We start from the raw sequence: 18,795 nt of genomic DNA on the forward strand, positions 1-18,795 counted from the left end.
ATTTTAAATATTAAAAAATAATTAAAAAATGAATAAAAAATCTCCACCATGGTTCTACTTCTACACTTCTACTATATATATATATATATCCACGACCACTAGCCCTCTTAAAACAATAATCCAACACTTAACCCTCACCTTGACTAGCATGCCTTTTGGAATCATCATAAAACAAAACAAATAAAGATGAAAAGAATATTAAAAATTTTGGTGATGCTAATAAACTTTTTGAGTATAACTCCATTGGGTTTATTGGCACAAAATCTTCCAGAAGACTATCTTGAAATTCATAACGAAGCACGTGCAAGTGTTGGAGTTGGTGAGTTAAAGTGGGAGATAAACCTAGAAGCAGATGCTCGCAATTTCGTGTATAAACACAGAGGAGATTGCTTGAAGGCAGGACCCGGGGCGCATTTTAGCGTGGGTCAGAACAATGCACGCAAATTGGGATCCCTAAACTTCACTGGAGCTGACGCTGTGAGAACGTGGGTGGCACAGAAGAAACATTACGCCTACAGATCCAACTGTTGTGTTAGTGGTGAATGTCGTGCCTATAAACAGGTTGTTTGGAAGACCACTACTCATGTAGGTTGTGCTAGAATCATATGTCACAATGATGTAGGCGTTATTATTACTTGTGTTTATGAGCCTCCGGGGAACATTCCAGCCATTCGTCCCTATTAATTTCTTTATTTGTTAATTATTAATTATCAGATTAAACTCTACTATGATATTTATTGTCACTAAATAATAATGAGTTACAAGTCTTCCACTAGCTAATTCAATTTGCCTGGTAGTGTGAGTTCGCGCTTCAACTATGGTTTTTTGGTTCTTGCCTTAAAGTTACTTACAAGTTGAAAATTGTTTCGCAAGTAATATTATAAAGAATTTCGCCATAAATTATTTTTTAAATGGTAAGAATCATGGTGTAATGTTAGGTTATATGTGGGGGTTATAGATGTTGAGCAGCTTTATAGTGGGGTAAACTTTGTTGTCCTGTAACACAATTTTTAAAGAGTTATTCAAATATGACAAAAGTAACTTTTGTTTCTCAAGTTTATAAGATAGTGTTTGTTTTGAAGTACTGAGACAGAGACTGGAAGTCAGTATCATGTTTTTTAGTTCAAAGACTGGTACTAAAATTTTTTTCTCTGTCTCTAGAATTTCAGTATTTCAGTACCTCTAAAAAGTAGGGACACAGAAGACTGAAATTTTTAGAGATGAGACTGAAACTTTAATAACATTTTAATTTATATAGAACGTTTGTGATTCAAATTTATAAATAACATAATCAAATTTATAAGTAACATAATTGATTTTTTGAAAATAGTGTAATTTCAAATTGTCGCAATGACCGATTTTTTAAAATTGTATTTCATTCCGATTCTGAATTTTTCGTCTTCAGACCGGCAACATCTATAAAAAAATAAATTTTCACTCTTCAATCCGTCAAAACAAAACTAAGGAAACATATTACTCACTCTTCACGTACCTAAATTCTCGCATATTCGAGAACTCTGGTATATGCATGTCGTCAAGATCTAAGTTATGCATTAAAGGTGGAACGTCCATCGGTTGACTGACTGCGTATGGAACCACTAAAGTTTCCACGACTGCCTCACCTCCACGATCGTCGTCCTCGTCCTCGTTACTGACTTTGTACGTAGCTTCAAACTTCTCATCGCTATTATTGTTCATTCTTTGGTATGCTTCAGCTTTGTCATCTTGTACATCTAGGTCATGTTGAATCTTATCTGCAGCTATGTTCAAACTCAACATACAACTCAATCCTTGGGTGTTGCACATGAGTTTGCTGATGAATATGAAACATCCGCTGAATACTTATTTCGTCAATAATTGGCATAGTCGTCTCAAACGGTATCAGGCCGCCAAATATGACAACCGAACTCCTATAGAGAATATTGCTCACCTTCATTCTTTAAAATATTACTTTCTATGCTCTAACAGAGTCCAATTATAGTTCCGATACGTTATAATGCACGAAACCACAAACGAAAATGTATTCTCAGATGTAAAGCTCACCCACTCATATGTATTTTGTATAATCCTACCATTGTGGTAAACTATTATATTTGTAGTATCCTCTATCACACCAACAGTATAATAACATACTTTTTTACAATGAAATAAAATAGTAACGAATTTGAAATTTTATAGACAGAGAACCCACCTTACAAGTTATGTGTTATAATGCCATCCAACTAGCATTTGACACGTATACAACAAGCAGAGTGCGTATTACTTGCATGCCTGACACGTATTCAACACGCAAAGTGCGTGTTGCTTAGTGGTCACCATGTAAAAACAACACACATGGTGCTTGTTGTTTCTAATTTAGATACGTGTTTGTCACGCTGCATACGTGCTAAGTCCGTCATGCTGCATGCGTGCTAAGTTAGTATATAATTTATGTGTTGCACCTGTTATATCTGTAATGTCCATTGACCAGTATATACACTAAAAAAATTTTATTTCTAACAAAAACTCACATGTTTTATCCCTATTAAAATTTTTTAGCCCTTTGTATAGTAATAAACAATTAAATTTATTCTTATCTTTATACATGATATTTTTAAATTTTAAGATTATTGCGTATCATTCTGGACTTCCTCATTAGACAATCCAGGCCACCTTTTATGAATATATAAAAGAAAAAGGGACATTGATTTTCACTTAATCATTGGACTGTTGCAATAATTAATAGAATTGTTATTGCATTTCTCGTATATTCAAGTAAGCAAGCAAGCAGGCAATGGAACATTAAGCTCACTCAGACTCTTGTGGATGCTAGTTATAAGCAGTTTTTTGATGATCATTCACTCTTCATTAAGAAACAATTTCAAAGCTTCACTGCCATTCTAGTATATGTTGATGACTTGGTTTTAACCGGGAATGACATTGGTGAAATCAATTCCATCAAGCAAGATTTGGATGACAAATTCAAAATAAAGGATCTTGGTGATCTCAAATACTTCTTGGGAATGGAAGTAGCACGCTCTAACTCTGGAATTCACATTTATCAGCGGAAGTACACCATGGACCTTCTCAGAGATTTTGGTTATCTAGATTGCAAGCCTCTCTCTACTCCATTTGATTATAGTCAGAAACTTTCAAAGGAATCAGGTACCATTTTAACAGACAACACTGTTTACAGACAGCTCATCGGCCGACTCCTTTACCTCACAAATACTATTTTGTACATATTATAATTTATTAACCAATAATAAACTTTTAAACCAAACTTAAATTCACAATAAAATAATTCTTAACTTATTAAATTAAAAAATACCATAAACAACTGAAAAATAAAAAACTTGGCTACTCTAAATACTGTCAATCTTATCTTGAGGTTTTCAACTCAAGAAACTCAATCTAAGTTGGGGATTTAATTTCTTCTCCTAATTGATTGGAAAAAGAGTTATATTACAACACATACTTAACATAAAATTATGAAAAATGTTTGGATGTCAATATTATTATTTTCTGAAAAAAATTGTTTAGAGTTGGTTCAATTGTTTAAATACAAAATAAAATAAAATAATTAATTATTTAATATTTTTTAAAAAGATTTAATTTATATTTTATTTATTGTTATCTAGATTATTTCTTTATCAATAATAGGTTTACTATTGTAATTATTTTTTAGTGAGAGTACATAAAAAAAAGTACATAGTATATAAGGTGTAATAACTCAACAAATATTTTCTAAGGGAATTTTTCATTCTCTCCAATAATGAGAAAAACCTATCTCTCTCCCTCTCTTAATCCTTTCTGATTCATCAAACCATCAACATCACAGTTTGAACAGCTTAGGGCATGAGATTTTCTTCATGCATCAAATGAAAACTTTCATATAAATAATAAAAAAAATAAGTGCCACTAGTTCACTATATAAAGAAACAATATTGAACATCTTATTCTTTTCTCATATTTGTAATTATTTTTAATTTTTAAATAAAAATTTTAAGTGTTTATTTTTTATATTTTGAAAATAATATATTTAAAAATTTTATTTTTTTAAATATTAAAAAATAATTTAAAAAATAAAAAAAAATATTCACCATTGTTCTACTATATATATCCACGAGCACTAGCCCTCATAAAACAATAATCCAACACTTAACTACCCTTCAACACTATAAAACAAAAGAAAGATGAAAAGAATAACAAAAATTTTGGTGATGCTAATAAGCTTTTTGAGTATAACTCCGTTGGGTTTACTGGCACAAAATCATCCAAACGACTATCTTGAAATTCATAATAAAGCACGTGCAAGTGTTGGAGTTGATGTGAAGATGGAGTGGGACAAGGTCCTAGAAATAGAAGCTCAAGATTTCTTGTTTGAACACAAAGGAGATTGCTTGAAGGCAGGACCCGGGGCGCATTTTAGCGTGGGTCAGAACAATGCACGCAAATTGGGATCCCTTAACTTCAGTGGAGTGGACGCTGTGAGAACGTGGGTGGCACAGAAGAAACATTACAACTACAAAACCAACTCTTGTGTTGGTGGTGACTGTCGTGCCTATAAACAGGTTGTTTGGAAGACCACTACTCATGTAGGTTGTGGTAGAGTCATATGTCACAATGATGCAGGCATTCTTATTACTTGTGTTTATGATCCTCCCGGGAACATTCCAGCCATTCATCCCTATTAATTATCAGATTAAACTCTACTATGATATTTATTGTTACTAAATAAAAATGAGTCGTTACAAGTCTTCTACTAGCTAATTCAATTTGCCTGTAATTAATGAGTTCGCGCTTCAACTATGGTTTTTTGGTTCTTGCCTTAAAGTTACGTACAAGTTCAAAATAATTGTTTCGCAAGTAATATGGCGGAGGGTGTGACGGCGGCGAGACAGACCGCGTCTGAAGTGAAGTCTCACGAGATGAACACCATAGCGGTAGCAAGTCGTGCTCGATGTGTTTCTCTAATCGGGTGTTTCCGAAATGCCGCCGCGATACGCAGGGGAAGGGGCGGATAGTCTTGGACGACAACATCAATCCTGCTCAGCCCATATTCAGATCCTGCTGAGTAGGTTAAATATCGGGCTAACTTCCAAAATATTTTATGGTAATCAGTTAATGATTTTAGTATTTAAGTACAAGGAGCCAATGGAATATTTGTACAATGTGTACAATGAATATTTAGGGAGTATTAGAGATATAATCATTAGTGTTAGAATTCAATCCTTGGTGAACCCCAAAATTAGTTTAATCTTTTGGGAAGATATTTATTATCCCTGATACTAAACATTGAGATGCTAGTAGTAGTTAATTTTTATTTTAAGCAATAGCATAGAAAATATAATTGGTTTTTTTATTAATTGTAACTCTCGTTTACAATTTTAATTAGGTTTTAAACTTTTCCATAACTTTGAAGATAAAGTTGTTTTAAAAGGAAGGGTAATGATAAAATTAGTATTGAATTTATAGTTTAATTAAAAAATTATACTATAAATAAGAATAAAATCTACTAATATAGGTATGCATAATATAAGTGAAAGAAATTTTATTTTTTTGAAAGATGTTCTCATAAAAACGTTTAAAATGTCTTTTTATAAAGACACTTATGTGTCGATTATTATTGAATGTATTAATAAATCGGTTATTTTTTAATTTCTTATTAAATCAGAATAAAACTTATTTTTTTATAACAATAATAATAAACTCAATTATTATCAGATTCGGTCGAACCAACTAATTTACAAAACTCACTGGACCATGATTTTTTTTGAAACAAAAATCAAGAATATATTTGTCTTTTTATCAAAAAATTTAAACATGATTCGATTCAAATTGTGTAAATTGATCAGATCAAATCGGATCTAATAATTATAATGCGGATAATTAAATTTATTATTGTTGCTATAATAAACTAATTTTGTTCTAATTTATTAAAAAATAAATTATTAACCGATTTAATAAATATATCCAATAATATCTAAAAAAATATTTTTAGTATCTTTATCAAAATGGTCTCTTTTTTTTTTGGCCCTACTCCTAAAAATTTCTATCCTATCATGTAGTATACGACAGTCATAAATAATAGAGTTGAAATATGATGAATTGCTTAGCTTTGTGGAGTTTATTTCCTCTATCAGCTCTTGACAATTTGATTCTGCCACTAAATGTAAAGAGTTGAAGGACAGCATTTATTAATTTAATTGATTTTGCGCAATCCCATCTTATAAAATAATATTGCAAAGAAACCCTTAAAAATTATTGCAAAAACATCACTATTATATTTTGTGATGATCGTTCTTCGTCACACATCTTTTTGACCCCAAGTTTTGGAAAAACCAAAGGACATCTCTTATAGCACAATTTTATCATTTACTTAATTTCTTTTTGTTTAAAAGACAATGATTGAACCAAAAATAATTTAACCAATTAAACCAACAATTTTTTTATAAAAAAACAAAATAAAATAATTAATAACAAAAATATCCTTAATCAATATTAATTATTTGATTTGATTTAATTTTTAAAATACTAATGGCTTTACTAGTTGGTCTAATTATTTTCATTTTAATAATTTCAGTTAAACAAAAATAAAAATCAACCTTCACTGATATAATAAAAAAAATGGTACCACATATCATGTTCTGAATTTCATCATAAGAGCATCCACCACCATTTTAAATATAAAAAAATAATAATATTTAAGAGATAATTAAAAATTAATTTAAAATACTTTATCTTATTTTATATTTTTTTATTGTTGTTTACAATATTTTAAATTTATTAATTACGGTTGGAATAATTAAATAATATTAAATATTATCAGTAAATAATTATAAATGTCACTTGTACATACATAAAATTATAAATATTAAATTAAATAAGATATTTTTTATTATTGTCATGCTACTAACATTACAAATAAATAAAAAGGATCGGAGCATTGTTCTTACGTAATTATTCGGCCGCTCCAATAATTAATAGACTTATTATACTGCATTCTTGTTCAAGTGCATCAAAGGACAACTTTCATGTAAATAAAAATAAATAAATAAAGACCACTAGTTACTATATAGAAAAATATTGAGAATCTTAATTAACTCATTTTTTAATTCTTAAAAGGTTTTAATTTTTAATTTTTTGATATTTTTAGAAAAAATATATTTAAAATTATATTTGTTTAAATAGTAAAAAAATTAGGAGAATTAATTAAAATTCTCTATTACTATTCTATTTTATATATTCTTTGGACATCATGTGCTCAAGAAAAGCAAAATCCATGTGTCATGTAGTATTTTACTTGGGATGAAAATTCTAAAATATGTTTGCTAAAATTTATCTATTAATGTTTGTCTAATTTTGATTCTATTTAATGTTATCTAGGAAGACTTGTAAAATTAAAGAGCATCTAGACTATGTTCAAAATATAAGCTTTGATATGCGTGCTTTTCAAGTGATTGGATTCTTATCTTATATAAGAGAATTTATGCAATCTGTTACTACTAATGGACCATTAAGAACCAAATATTTATATTTGTTTAGCACTTAGACAATGACAGAGCTTGAAAGAAAATTTTAGGGGTTCAGATAGAAGATAATTGTTAAGATATTTTTGATATAGACCCATTTAAGATAAGTTTATCTAATCTCATCTCTCTAATTTGGGTGATATTGTCAAATTTAAAGTCGTTTTCTAGAGTCTCGTTCCAAAGAATTAATGTCAAACTCATCAGATGCAACTCTTTGAACTTTTGAAGGTTGTATTTCACATTTTTTGTAATTCATTAAAGTAGAAGAACTATCTATAGGTGTTGATATTGTAAAAGTTATATGTTCTCCTTCTTGAATATTAGCCTTCTTTTTAAAAATACATCAATTCTTTGATTTTTCATAATTATTTTGTATAAAAATTTGAATATATATCTTATAAAATATGTAGAAAAAAAATTAGAAAGACAAATATTAAAATTTATAATATTATTGAATTTTTTTATCAATTTATATAAATACAATAATATCAATACTTATTGAATATTCTAATATTTTTTATCATATCAAAAATTAAATTAAACAAACAATAAAATATAAAATAATATTAAATTACATAAATAAAAAATACCTAATTTTTTATATTTGAACTCAAAGGTAGAAGGAGTGTTGCTTATTGAATAGAGAACTGCGAAATACGAATACACTCAGTTCAGTCCAAATCCAACAAGGTTTGAATATTTAAAACTAAAAACTATTGTGCAATAAAAGCAAAAAATGAAAATTGAACTTTGGTATTTTAAGTAATAGTAAAGTATTTGAACCAACTGAATTATTTTTTATTTTATGAAAAAATAGTACTAATTTTTTTAACAGAAGTAGTTTGGGGGGTCATGGCCCCTTTATCTTAACTAAGTTCCGCCCCTGCACTTAGATATATGAATTATGTTATAGATACAATACTTGTATTGTGTATGGTAGTATTTACTTTTTATAGATACATGAATTACGAATTAAATGAACAATGAATTAGATCTATAATTGTATAGAAATTTTGATGTAGAAAGTTTTATTGAAAAGGAAATTTTTGATATTATAGTGTTTATATACATAAAAGTTGTTATTTATAATAGAAATAATTTTTACAATAATTAATAAAAAAAATTTGATGTTGGAAAAATTATGACGACTTAAAACAGTCACTAAATATAAGAAAAAGTAGTCACAAAATTTAATAACTTGATGACGGTTTTAAACCATTGCTAAATATATTATGACGATTTAAAAAAGTCACTAAATATAAAAAATAGTCACAGAAACTAGTAATTTAGTGATAATTTCATATTGTCGCTAAAAATATTGTAACAGTTTAAAATAATTAAAAATAATAGAAAAGATCGTCACAGAATTTAATAATTTAACGACGATTTCAAACCGTCGCGAAATCTAGCACAAAAAAACACTAGACAAGTGTTACAAATTAGTGATAATTTTATAATTTAAAAACCGTCACAAACAATTTAGCGATACTCTTTATCAACGGTGGTTCAAATCGTCATTATGTCAGTTGACGATGTTCAAATTTGTGATGCTTCTTTTGACCGTCACTAAAAATATTTAGTGACGATAAAAACTGTCGCCAAACATTAAAAAAACCATTGCAAAAATATTGTTTTGTTATAGTGTATATTGCTCGTTTTTATTAAGATAACATTATATAATCTATTTATCGCCATGATGATATTATACTATTTGTAAGCATATCGATTAAATAATATAAACACTAATAAAAAACAAAAAGTGTACACAAAGAATTAATAATATGGATTATGTAAATTGTCAAAAGAAACATTTTTTCACATAATCTAAATAAAGAATACTAATTGGGGTTTAAAGTTGGTAGAAAAGAGAAGGCAGTCTTCCTCCAATTCCAATCTAAAATATGCTCATATTCACTGATTAAATAAATAATTATCGAAAAAAATAATCTGTTAATCCTTTTTTTTAACTATCCCTTTTTAATTTGTACAAAAAAAAGACGAATAAAAAAAATGACTCCGTCGTTCTCTCTTTTTCTGAAGAGATTTTTTTTAATAAATTAAAAAAAACGATGAGGGTTATAAAAATAATTCCAATATCCGGCTTTTTAACTTTGATATATATTAAAAACAAATCTCATTAGTAAAACAAAATATTTGATAACCAATGAGTTGGGGACGGATCCAAGTATAGAGGTGTGGAGTAAGCGCCTCCATTACAATTTAAAATTTTTTTAGTAGTATATGATAATAATATTTATTTGTTCTCATTAATTTATTATATTTGGCTCCACAATAATTTTTTATTCAATTTTTGGTATTTAATCGTCAATTTAAAAAATTTATATTAGATATTCGTTAGAATGATCAATTCTCACATTTAAATAAAATTAGTGTTCTTTTTTAAAAATCAACTCAAAGAAATATTATTTATCTTCTTTTCAAATTAGCTTTAATTTTTGCGTAGGAACTGTATTAATTGAAAGAACTTTTTTAACTATGAATATCAATAAGAGTCGGCTTCTAATTGTGTTGGGAAGTGAATTTCTAAATAATTGTTTAGTAATATATATGGAAAGAGAAAAATTTTGATGGTAGTGTTAAGAGAAAAATTACTTAATTTTTTAAAAATATAAAACCTAAAACAATAAAATTTTAAATTATATATTATTATTTAAATGACTATTTTAATGTTTTAATTTGTATATTAGATATTTTAAAGGCTAATCATATTTTACAATAATAAAATATAATCATAACAATAATTATGCTATATATACATAAAAAATAATTATTTGTTAAAATATAAAATACACAATAAAAATAAGTTAAATAATATATGTCTTTATAAACAGATATATAGTAATTAATAGATAATTTAATATTTAATTTTTTTATACACATATTATTTTTATTATAAAAATTATTACTATGTTATATAAATTTTATTTCCACCACTAAATTTTTTTTTGGATTTGTCACTGTAATGAATTATAGCTTAAATAGCATAATTTTTTTATACTCAATTAAAAAATTGTGGATTCAAGTCTTCTATTTTTGTTAAAAAAAAAAAATTGATAGAGGATGTTACTCCTTTTGAACGTCCAAGGTTCAAACTCTAGAAGATGCCAACTTTTATTAAAATCCCAAATTTCAATCGAGTTTTGGGGCGACACAGGATAGAATGGGTACGGACTAGTATATACCTATGGATAATAATTGGGTAATGCATGGGTTCGACCCTGTTTTATTGTCATCCCTACGTGTTAAATGAAAAATTGACCCAATAAATATATGATGAATACGGTACTAATTGAATTTTGAATAATAAAATTTTTTATCTATCTGTCATTGTTTTAAAAATTATTTATTAAATTGTCATTGCTTTAAAACAGTTACCATTGCATTCTTTTATTTTTTATATTAAATTATTATTTTTATTTGTAAAAATTTAAAGTTAATAATTTTTTTTATGTTTATTTTGTGACTACATTATGTTATATGTAGACTTCTTGTGGTTTATTTTTTGTTTTTAATGTATTTGATGTTTATCAATATTATTAGTAAAGTAGTAGGTGTTGTTTAGGGGAATGTTTTAGTTGTTTTGGATTGTTTGTGTATTGCTGGCTTGCTGCTACTCAGTACTCACATCCCTTGTTGGGAATAGTGAGCTTTGAAAGTATTATAAAAAAAATAATGGATATAAAAGAAGATGCTTATGAAGTTATTATGGTGTTTATATATAATTATATAATTTATTAAAAAAATAAAAATTAATATTTAATTTAAAAAATAAATAATAAATAATTTTTGAATATTTAATATTTATTTAAAAGATAAATTCAACAAATTCAACACCAAACTCAAAAATATCAAAGAATTTGTCATGAAAAAAAAGTAAGTTTTTAGCTTTTTTAGTGTTTGCGGCTTTGATGACACGGTATTATAAGATGTGTTAAGTTTTTTTTTTTTAATTTTAACTTTTAAAGAAGAAAAAAAAAAGACATCATATATTATATTCCTTCTGATAAAATAATATTGCAAAAAGAACTTTTGAAAAGTATTGCAAAAACATTAATATTTTGTTTTGGCCGTTCACAAACCTTTTTTACTCCAAGTTTTGGAAGAACCAAAAGAACATTTTTGATGGAGGAAAAATTCTCAAATAAAATGGAGGCCAAATGCTGGTAGATAAAGTATTATGGTCAAACAATGAGAATATAGCATATGCAACAATTTTATCGGTTTTTATGTTAAAAAGAAAATGATTGAAACAAAAAACCAACAAATTTTTTAAAAGAAAACAAAATAAAATAACTAATCACAAAAATATCCTTAATCAGTATTAACTATTTGATTAGATTTTATTTTATTTTTCAAAAGATCAATTGATTAATTGGTCCAGTTATTTATATTCTAACTATTTTCGGCTCAACAAAAAAGTTAAAAAAAATAATAATATCACTCCCAAATTGATAACATACTTTTTTTAATTATACCTTTTTTTATCTTCTTTCAAAACTATCCCTAATCTTTATTTGTCATATATATAAACATACATTTTCATATTTTTTTGTTATATCCACGAGGATTGTAGATAGTTTTGGAAGACAAAAAAAAAGTATAATTAAGAGAGAGCATCATTATTAATTTGGGAGTGTATTATTATTTTTCTAAAAATTAACTATTATTAATAAAAAATATTATATACATACAAAAAATCAGTATATCTCAATTATTATGTATTTATATATAAATTTATATAATATTTAAATTATTTTTATTGTGTATTTTAAATTTTAATATATATTTTATATATAATTAATTTAATAATTAATTTTGTGTATAGTTAACATGATTGAAAAATAATTAGACCGCATATCATGTTATGGACTTCATGTTCATCTTCAGAGCATCCACCTTTTATGAATATAAAAAAAAGGAACATTGATTTTACTTAATCATTCGGCTGCTGCAATAATTAACAGACTTTGTTACTTCATTCTTGATGTAATCAAGTGCATCAAATGACAAATACCATATGAGCGAGGAAGCATAGGGAGTGAATAGAATATTTGTATAATATGTATAATAAGATTTAAAGATGTTTAATTTAATATTAGAGATATAATCATTAATTTTATCTTTCTTATCAGCTTAAATTTTTAGAATGAGTAGTTTCATGACATAAGATGTTTATTATCTCCGATGGTTATTTTGAATAGTATGGGTGACGTTCATTTTATTCATATTGGATCAAAGATTTAATTCATTATACACATTATACACTTAGACCATTAACTTCCTAACAGTACTCATACTATATATATATATATATCACTCCATATAGAAAGATAATGAGAATCTTAACTCATGTTTTTTATTATTTTTAATTTAAATTTTTTATATTTTCAAAACAATATGCATTTAAAATTTTATTTATTTAAATATTGAGAAAATGACAAATCCAACCTAATTTTTTGGTTCGCGAACATTTAAATTTTTGAGAATTTAAAAATATAGTTAAGTCCCTGATCTCTTCAAAATTTGGACGCATTGATCCCCGAGTCTAATTTGTCCAATTTTAAAATTTTTTTCAGGTGTGTATCTGTATCAACTAAGTTAGTACAACGAGAGCTACATTTAATTTTTCTGTTGGGTCTGACAGACTCAATAAATATGAGAGATCGATATGTCCAACTTTTTTAAAAAGGTCAAGGATTTAAATATATTTTTAAATCTTTAAGAATTTAAATATCTACGAATCAAAAAATCAAACACCTATTTATCTTTTTCTCTTAAATATTAAAAAGATAATTAAGACTCACCATCATTATTTTAATATATATATATATATATATATATCTCCAAAACTACGAGCCTTGTTAAAACAATAATCCAACATAACACTTACCTCTACCTTTTGCAAATAAACAACATAAAACAAAACAAAGATGAAAAGACTACTAAAAATTTTGGTGGTGTTATTAAAGTTTTTAAGTGTAGCTCCGTTGAGTTTATTAGCACAAAATCTTCCACGAGACTATCTTGAAATTCACAATCATGCACGTGCAAGTGTTGGGGTTGGGCCATTGAAGTGGGAGCCAATGCTAGAAATGGAAGCTTACGAGTTCTTGCATCAACACATAGTAGTTTTTTGCTCGAAGACAGTGCCTGTGGCGCGTTATGTTAGCATGGGTCACAACATTGCACGCGAATTGGGATCCAAAAATTTCAGTGGAATCGATGCTGTGAGGACGTGGGTGGCACAGAAGAAAAATTATAACCACACATCCAACTCTTGTGTTGGTGCTGATTGTCGTGGCTATACTCAGGTTGTTTGGAAGACCACTACTCATGTTGGCTGTGCTAGAGTCATGTGCCACAACAATAATGCAGGAATAGTTGTTAGTTGTGTGTATTTTCCTCCGGGCAACATTCCAGCTTTACGACCCTATTAATTAGTTCATGGTGAAAAATTTACTTGCAGTTGTCATAAAGTTATTAATTAAAAATCGTTAAATAATTTGATACGTTTCACTAAATTGATATTTAATGGTCTAAATTAACAACTTTACATAAAAATAATTTTACCCGAGTTTGCACCTTAGTTTATTTATTAAATAAAGTAAACCACCAATGGCGCTGATAATCAAGTATTAAACCTACTTTGCAACAAGGAAAAGTATAGGTAGAATAACAATAACAATCAAGTATTCCAATTATGATCAAATTTCAATTAGTATCAATTTATCTAGCTATTCTAGACCTACATTAGAATTAACAACAACGACTTATATACAAGTTTTAATTAGCATCGAATCCCTATTACTTTAGAGTGTTATTCTATACAAATTCGAATAAGCATCAGTTTGTCTATTCTAAAATTACATTAAAATAACAACAATCAAGTATAAAAAAATTAATATAGAATAACTAAGAAGCATTGACTGCATTTGATTTGTTATTTTTATTTTTTAGGAGTATTGCTATTCACGTTAAACTTGAATAAATATATCTTATAATTTTATTTAATTGAACGAACCTAAAAAATAAATTATATACTAAAACGTCATAAGATAATACTGAAATTACATAAATAAACATATTTGTATTATATTACATTTTTATTTAATTAATTAAATGGATGTAGATTTATATTTATTGAATTAAATTCTTACAAAAAATAAATAAGATAAATTTTAACTTTTTTATCTCTCTAATATTATTATTTTAAATTATTATCTCTCTAGTATTACTAGAATATTATCCTCTCATCTCTTTTATGTGATTTTATTTTAATTTTCTATTTATAATTTATAGAGTTTCTCCTCTCTATAACTTTTGGTTTAGATGGTCGGATTATTCTCATCAAATTTGTTTCTATTATTTATTCTCTTTATCTTTTTATGTTATAGCTAGTATCCGTTCCTCAATTCAAGAACCATTATTTTTGTTTTTAACGAATGAATGAAAAGTTGATAACGCACCAAAAGGAATAAGCAATATGTGAAGAGGAATGCTAGGGGCAACAGAATTTATGATATGTAATGATCAATTAATCATTATTAATATTTTTAATGGTATGAGATAATATTTAATGATGTAAAATTATTCAATGTTTGGGAGACAAAAAAAGTCAAAAGTTACTTTATTTAACATCTATTAATTGTTGCAACAATTAATAAATATTAAATAAGATAAGTTATGCCTATTTTTGATTGGGTCCCGCTACACATACAAGCAAATAACGCATACAATCCTTACAAGTTGGCCCAACTCAGGTTTAATCCACGCGCACTCCCTCCCTTTAAATGGAGCGTCAATTTCACGCGCGTCACTCGAACGATTACGCTTCGAAAGAACCGCTCGTTATGGCTCACTCTTCCTCTTCTCCTTCAAAGATAACACAAATCCTCAAGTTTCGAGCAACATTTCAAACTGAAGAGACATTTGAACTCGTCGCGAATAATAGCAGAAACCATCAACAAAATATTATTCAAGGTACGTTATTGTTTTACTCATCTTGTACATTTTCCACATTTCTGTTTCTGATTTCGAAATCGAAGAACTATGTTTTACTGTTCTTCTATGTTCTTCTAGGTTTTATTGATCTTCTTGTTCTAAGAAATTGAACACATGGTGTAAATATATTTGATCCAATTATAAGTAAATTTTTTTTCCATAATTAAACTCTCTCTGGTGTATTCAAAATGTCTGATTTACAGGTACTATAATATGAAGTGGTGATCCAGATAGATTGGAACCCATATATGACGGTCTGCATAGAGATCTGCATAATACACCCAAACACAGACTATAAATACACCCGATAAAAAATTAAATTTACACCTCTACTGCAGATTTTAACCCAACACTACCTGAAAGCCACTTGTTGTCCACAAGACCAAAATTAATTAAACTCTCTCTGGTGTATTCAAAATGTCTGATTTACAGGTACTATAATATGAAGTGGTGATCCAGATAGATTGGAACCCATATATGACGGTCTGCATAGAGATATGCATAATACACCCAAACACAGACTATAAATACACCCAATAAAAAATTAAATTTACACCTCTGCTACAGATTTTAACCCAACACTACCTGAAAACCACTTGTTGTCCACAAGACCAAAATTAATAAACTCTCTCTGGTGTATTCAAAATGTCTGATTTAAAGGTACTATAATATGAAGTGGTGATCAGATAGATTGAAACCCATATATGACGGTCTGCATAGACATCTGCATAATACACCCAAACACAGACTATAAATACACCCGATAAAAAAATTAAATTTACACCTCTGCTACAGATTTTAACCCAACACTACCTGAAAGCCACTTATTGTCCACAAGACCAAAATTAATTAAACTCTCTCTGGTGTATTCAAAATGTCTGATTTATAGGTACTATAATATGAAGTGGTGATCCAGATAGATTGGAACCCATATATGACGGTTTGCATAGAGATCTGCATAATACACCCGATAAACTCTGCTGCAGATTTTAACCCAACACTACCTGAAAGCCACTTGTTGTGCACAAGACCAAAATTAATTAAACTCTCTTTGGTGTATTCAAAATTTCTGATTTACAGGTACTATAATATGAAGTGGTGATCCAGATAGATTGGAACCCATATATGACGGTCTGCATAAATATCTGCATAATACACCCAAACACAGACTATAAATACACCCGATAAAAAATTAAATTTACACCTCTGCTGCAGATTTTAACCCAACCCTACCTGAAAGCCACTTGTTGTCCACAAGACCAAAATTATTTAAACTCTCTCTGGTGTATTCAAAATGTCTGATTTACAGGTACTATAATATGAAGTGGTGATCCAGATAGATTGGAACCCATATATGACGGTCTGCATAGAGATCTGCATAATACACTCAAACACAGACTATAAATATACCCGATAAAAAATTAAATTTACACCCCTGCTGCAGATTTTAACCCAACACTACCTGAAAGCCACTTGTTGTCCACAAGACCAAAATTAATTAAACTCTCTCTGGTGTATTCAAAATTTTTGATTTACACGTACTATAATATGAAGTGGTGATCCAGATAGATTGGAACCCATATATGACGGTCTGCATAGAGATCTGCATAATACACCCAAACACAGACTATAAATACACCCGATAAAAAATTAAATTTACACCTCTGCTGTAGATTTTAACCCAACACTACCTGAAAGCCACTTGTTGTCCACAAGACCAAAATTAATTAAACTCTCTCTGGTGTATTCAAAATTTCTGATTTACAGGTACTATAATATGAATCAAACACAGACTATAATTGGAACCCATATATGACGGTCTGCATAAAGATCTGCATAATACACTCAAACACAGACTATAAATACACCCGATAAAAAATTAAATTTACGCTCCTGCTGCAGATTTTAACCCAACACTACCTGAAAGCCACTTGTTGTCCACAAGACCAAAATTAATTAAACTCTCTCTGGTGTATTCAAAATGTCTGATTTACAGGTACTATAATATAAAGTGGTGATCAGATAGATTGAAACCCATATATGACGGTCTGCATAGAGATCTGCATAATACACCCAAACACGGACTATAAATACACCTGATAAAAAATTAAATTTACACCTCTGCTGCAGATTTTAACCCAACACTACATGAAAGCCACTTGTTGTCCACAAGACCAAAGTTTAGCAGAAAATCATTCCAATTCCTATCAAATGAGTCTTTGCTATGAGAGTTTCATTTTCCCTCTCTGCTACATGTGATCAATTGATTCTTAATCTCGTTTTCCTTTCTATTTGTGCTCCGAACTCTTGTAGAAAAACCTGCAACCTTGGTATAGTTCCTGTAAAATTTTCCAGCATCTTCAAGGGTGGTAAAGGTCGTTCCAACCTTCGGAACAAACTGGTCATCAACAACAGAGAGGTTGCAGAATACACCATGTCAAAAACTATAAATACACCATGTCAAAACGAAGCTGGAGTTACAGAGAGAAAAACTAACGTCAATGATGAAGAACAAACCAATGAGAAAGGAGAGGAAAAGAACGATCGAAAAACCAGGGAAAGACGCGCGAGAAGAAGAACGATGAAATTTGAAAAGAAAGAAAACAAAGAAGGAAACAAATCTTTTAAATTTGGTAGTTATACAAACGCGGAATCTTTGTATAGCGCGTGTAAGTAACGTAGAAGTTGCAGCGCGTTTTAGTGGATTAGGTGTTAATGAACTTGTAATAGTTACAAGCCCTAATCGCTTGTATACTAAGCTTTTCTCTTTTTGATTAATTTTCTTTAGTTATCAAATATTTCTGTATTTTTTTTAGATAATTAAGTACTGCCAAATTTTAAATAAAAATGTTGATCCGTAAACTTTTTCACATGTGAATTCTCATCTCTTCCTTCAAGACCTGCTCAAAGTCATAGACCTTTCTTTCATTGTGTTTGTAAAGTTTTTTTTCCCTTTTATTTAGATCTATCTTATAGTATTGAAGGCTAAAGCAAAAAGTATTCTTTAACTTTGAATGTTTAACCAATTTTTAAATTTAGGCAAGTTAATGCCGGCGAGTAGTGATATTGTGGAGTTGGCAGGAAAAAAACTAAAAAAAATGAAATTTCAGAAAAGAAAAAAAATAATTAATCTTAGGTACTAATATGTTGAGTCCTTCTCTCTCTCCTCCTCCACTTTCTCTCTTTCTATATATATATATATATTATGTAAAATATATATTAAAATTAGTTATCAATATCAAATATAGATTAAAATACA

The 18,795-nt window shown here is 28.2% G+C and overlaps 2 protein-coding genes and 1 long non-coding RNA gene across 4 annotated transcripts; 2 read left to right on the top strand and 1 right to left on the bottom strand.

Moving 5' to 3' along the window:
• The first annotated feature begins 213 nt into the window (after window positions 1–213).
• Window positions 214–684, top strand: LOC107463150 (pathogenesis-related protein PRB1-3). The gene has a single exon (XM_016081894.1). The coding sequence runs from the start codon at window positions 214–216 to the stop codon at window positions 682–684; it is 471 nt and encodes a 156-aa protein (XP_015937380.1).
• A 12,943-nt stretch (window positions 685–13,627) lies between these two features.
• On the top strand, window positions 13,628–13,972 carry LOC107463152 (pathogenesis-related protein PRB1-2-like). The gene has a single exon (XM_016081896.1). It carries the CDS (start codon window positions 13,628–13,630, stop codon window positions 13,970–13,972), a length of 345 nt encoding a protein of 114 aa, XP_015937382.1.
• A 1,797-nt stretch (window positions 13,973–15,769) lies between these two features.
• Window positions 15,770–17,309, bottom strand: LOC127741066 (uncharacterized). Of its 2 annotated transcripts, XR_008001963.1 has the most exons (3): window positions 17,228–17,309; window positions 16,970–16,998; window positions 15,770–15,863 (listed from the first exon to the last, which is right to left on the bottom strand). It is a non-coding gene; the product is annotated as an uncharacterized LOC127741066 (long non-coding RNA). The 2 variants fall into 2 exon arrangements; XR_008001962.1 differs by lacking the exon at window positions 17,228–17,309 and having other exon boundaries at window positions 16,970–17,044.
• Window positions 17,310–18,795: the final 1,486 nt, after the last annotated feature.

The sequence above is a fragment of the Arachis duranensis genome, chromosome 8 (genome assembly GCF_000817695.3).
Source record: "Arachis duranensis cultivar V14167 chromosome 8, aradu.V14167.gnm2.J7QH, whole genome shotgun sequence".
NCBI classification, from domain to species: domain Eukaryota; kingdom Viridiplantae; phylum Streptophyta; class Magnoliopsida; order Fabales; family Fabaceae; genus Arachis; species Arachis duranensis.

Bases quoted from the DNA above. Each gene is read 5' to 3' on its own strand.
- LOC107463150 (XM_016081894.1), top strand. From the start codon at position 214: ATGCTAATAAACTTTTTGAGTATAACTCCATTGGGTTTATTGGCACAA.
- LOC107463152 (XM_016081896.1), top strand. From the start codon at position 13,628: ATGGAAGCTTACGAGTTCTTGCATCAACACATAGTAGTTTTTTGCTCG.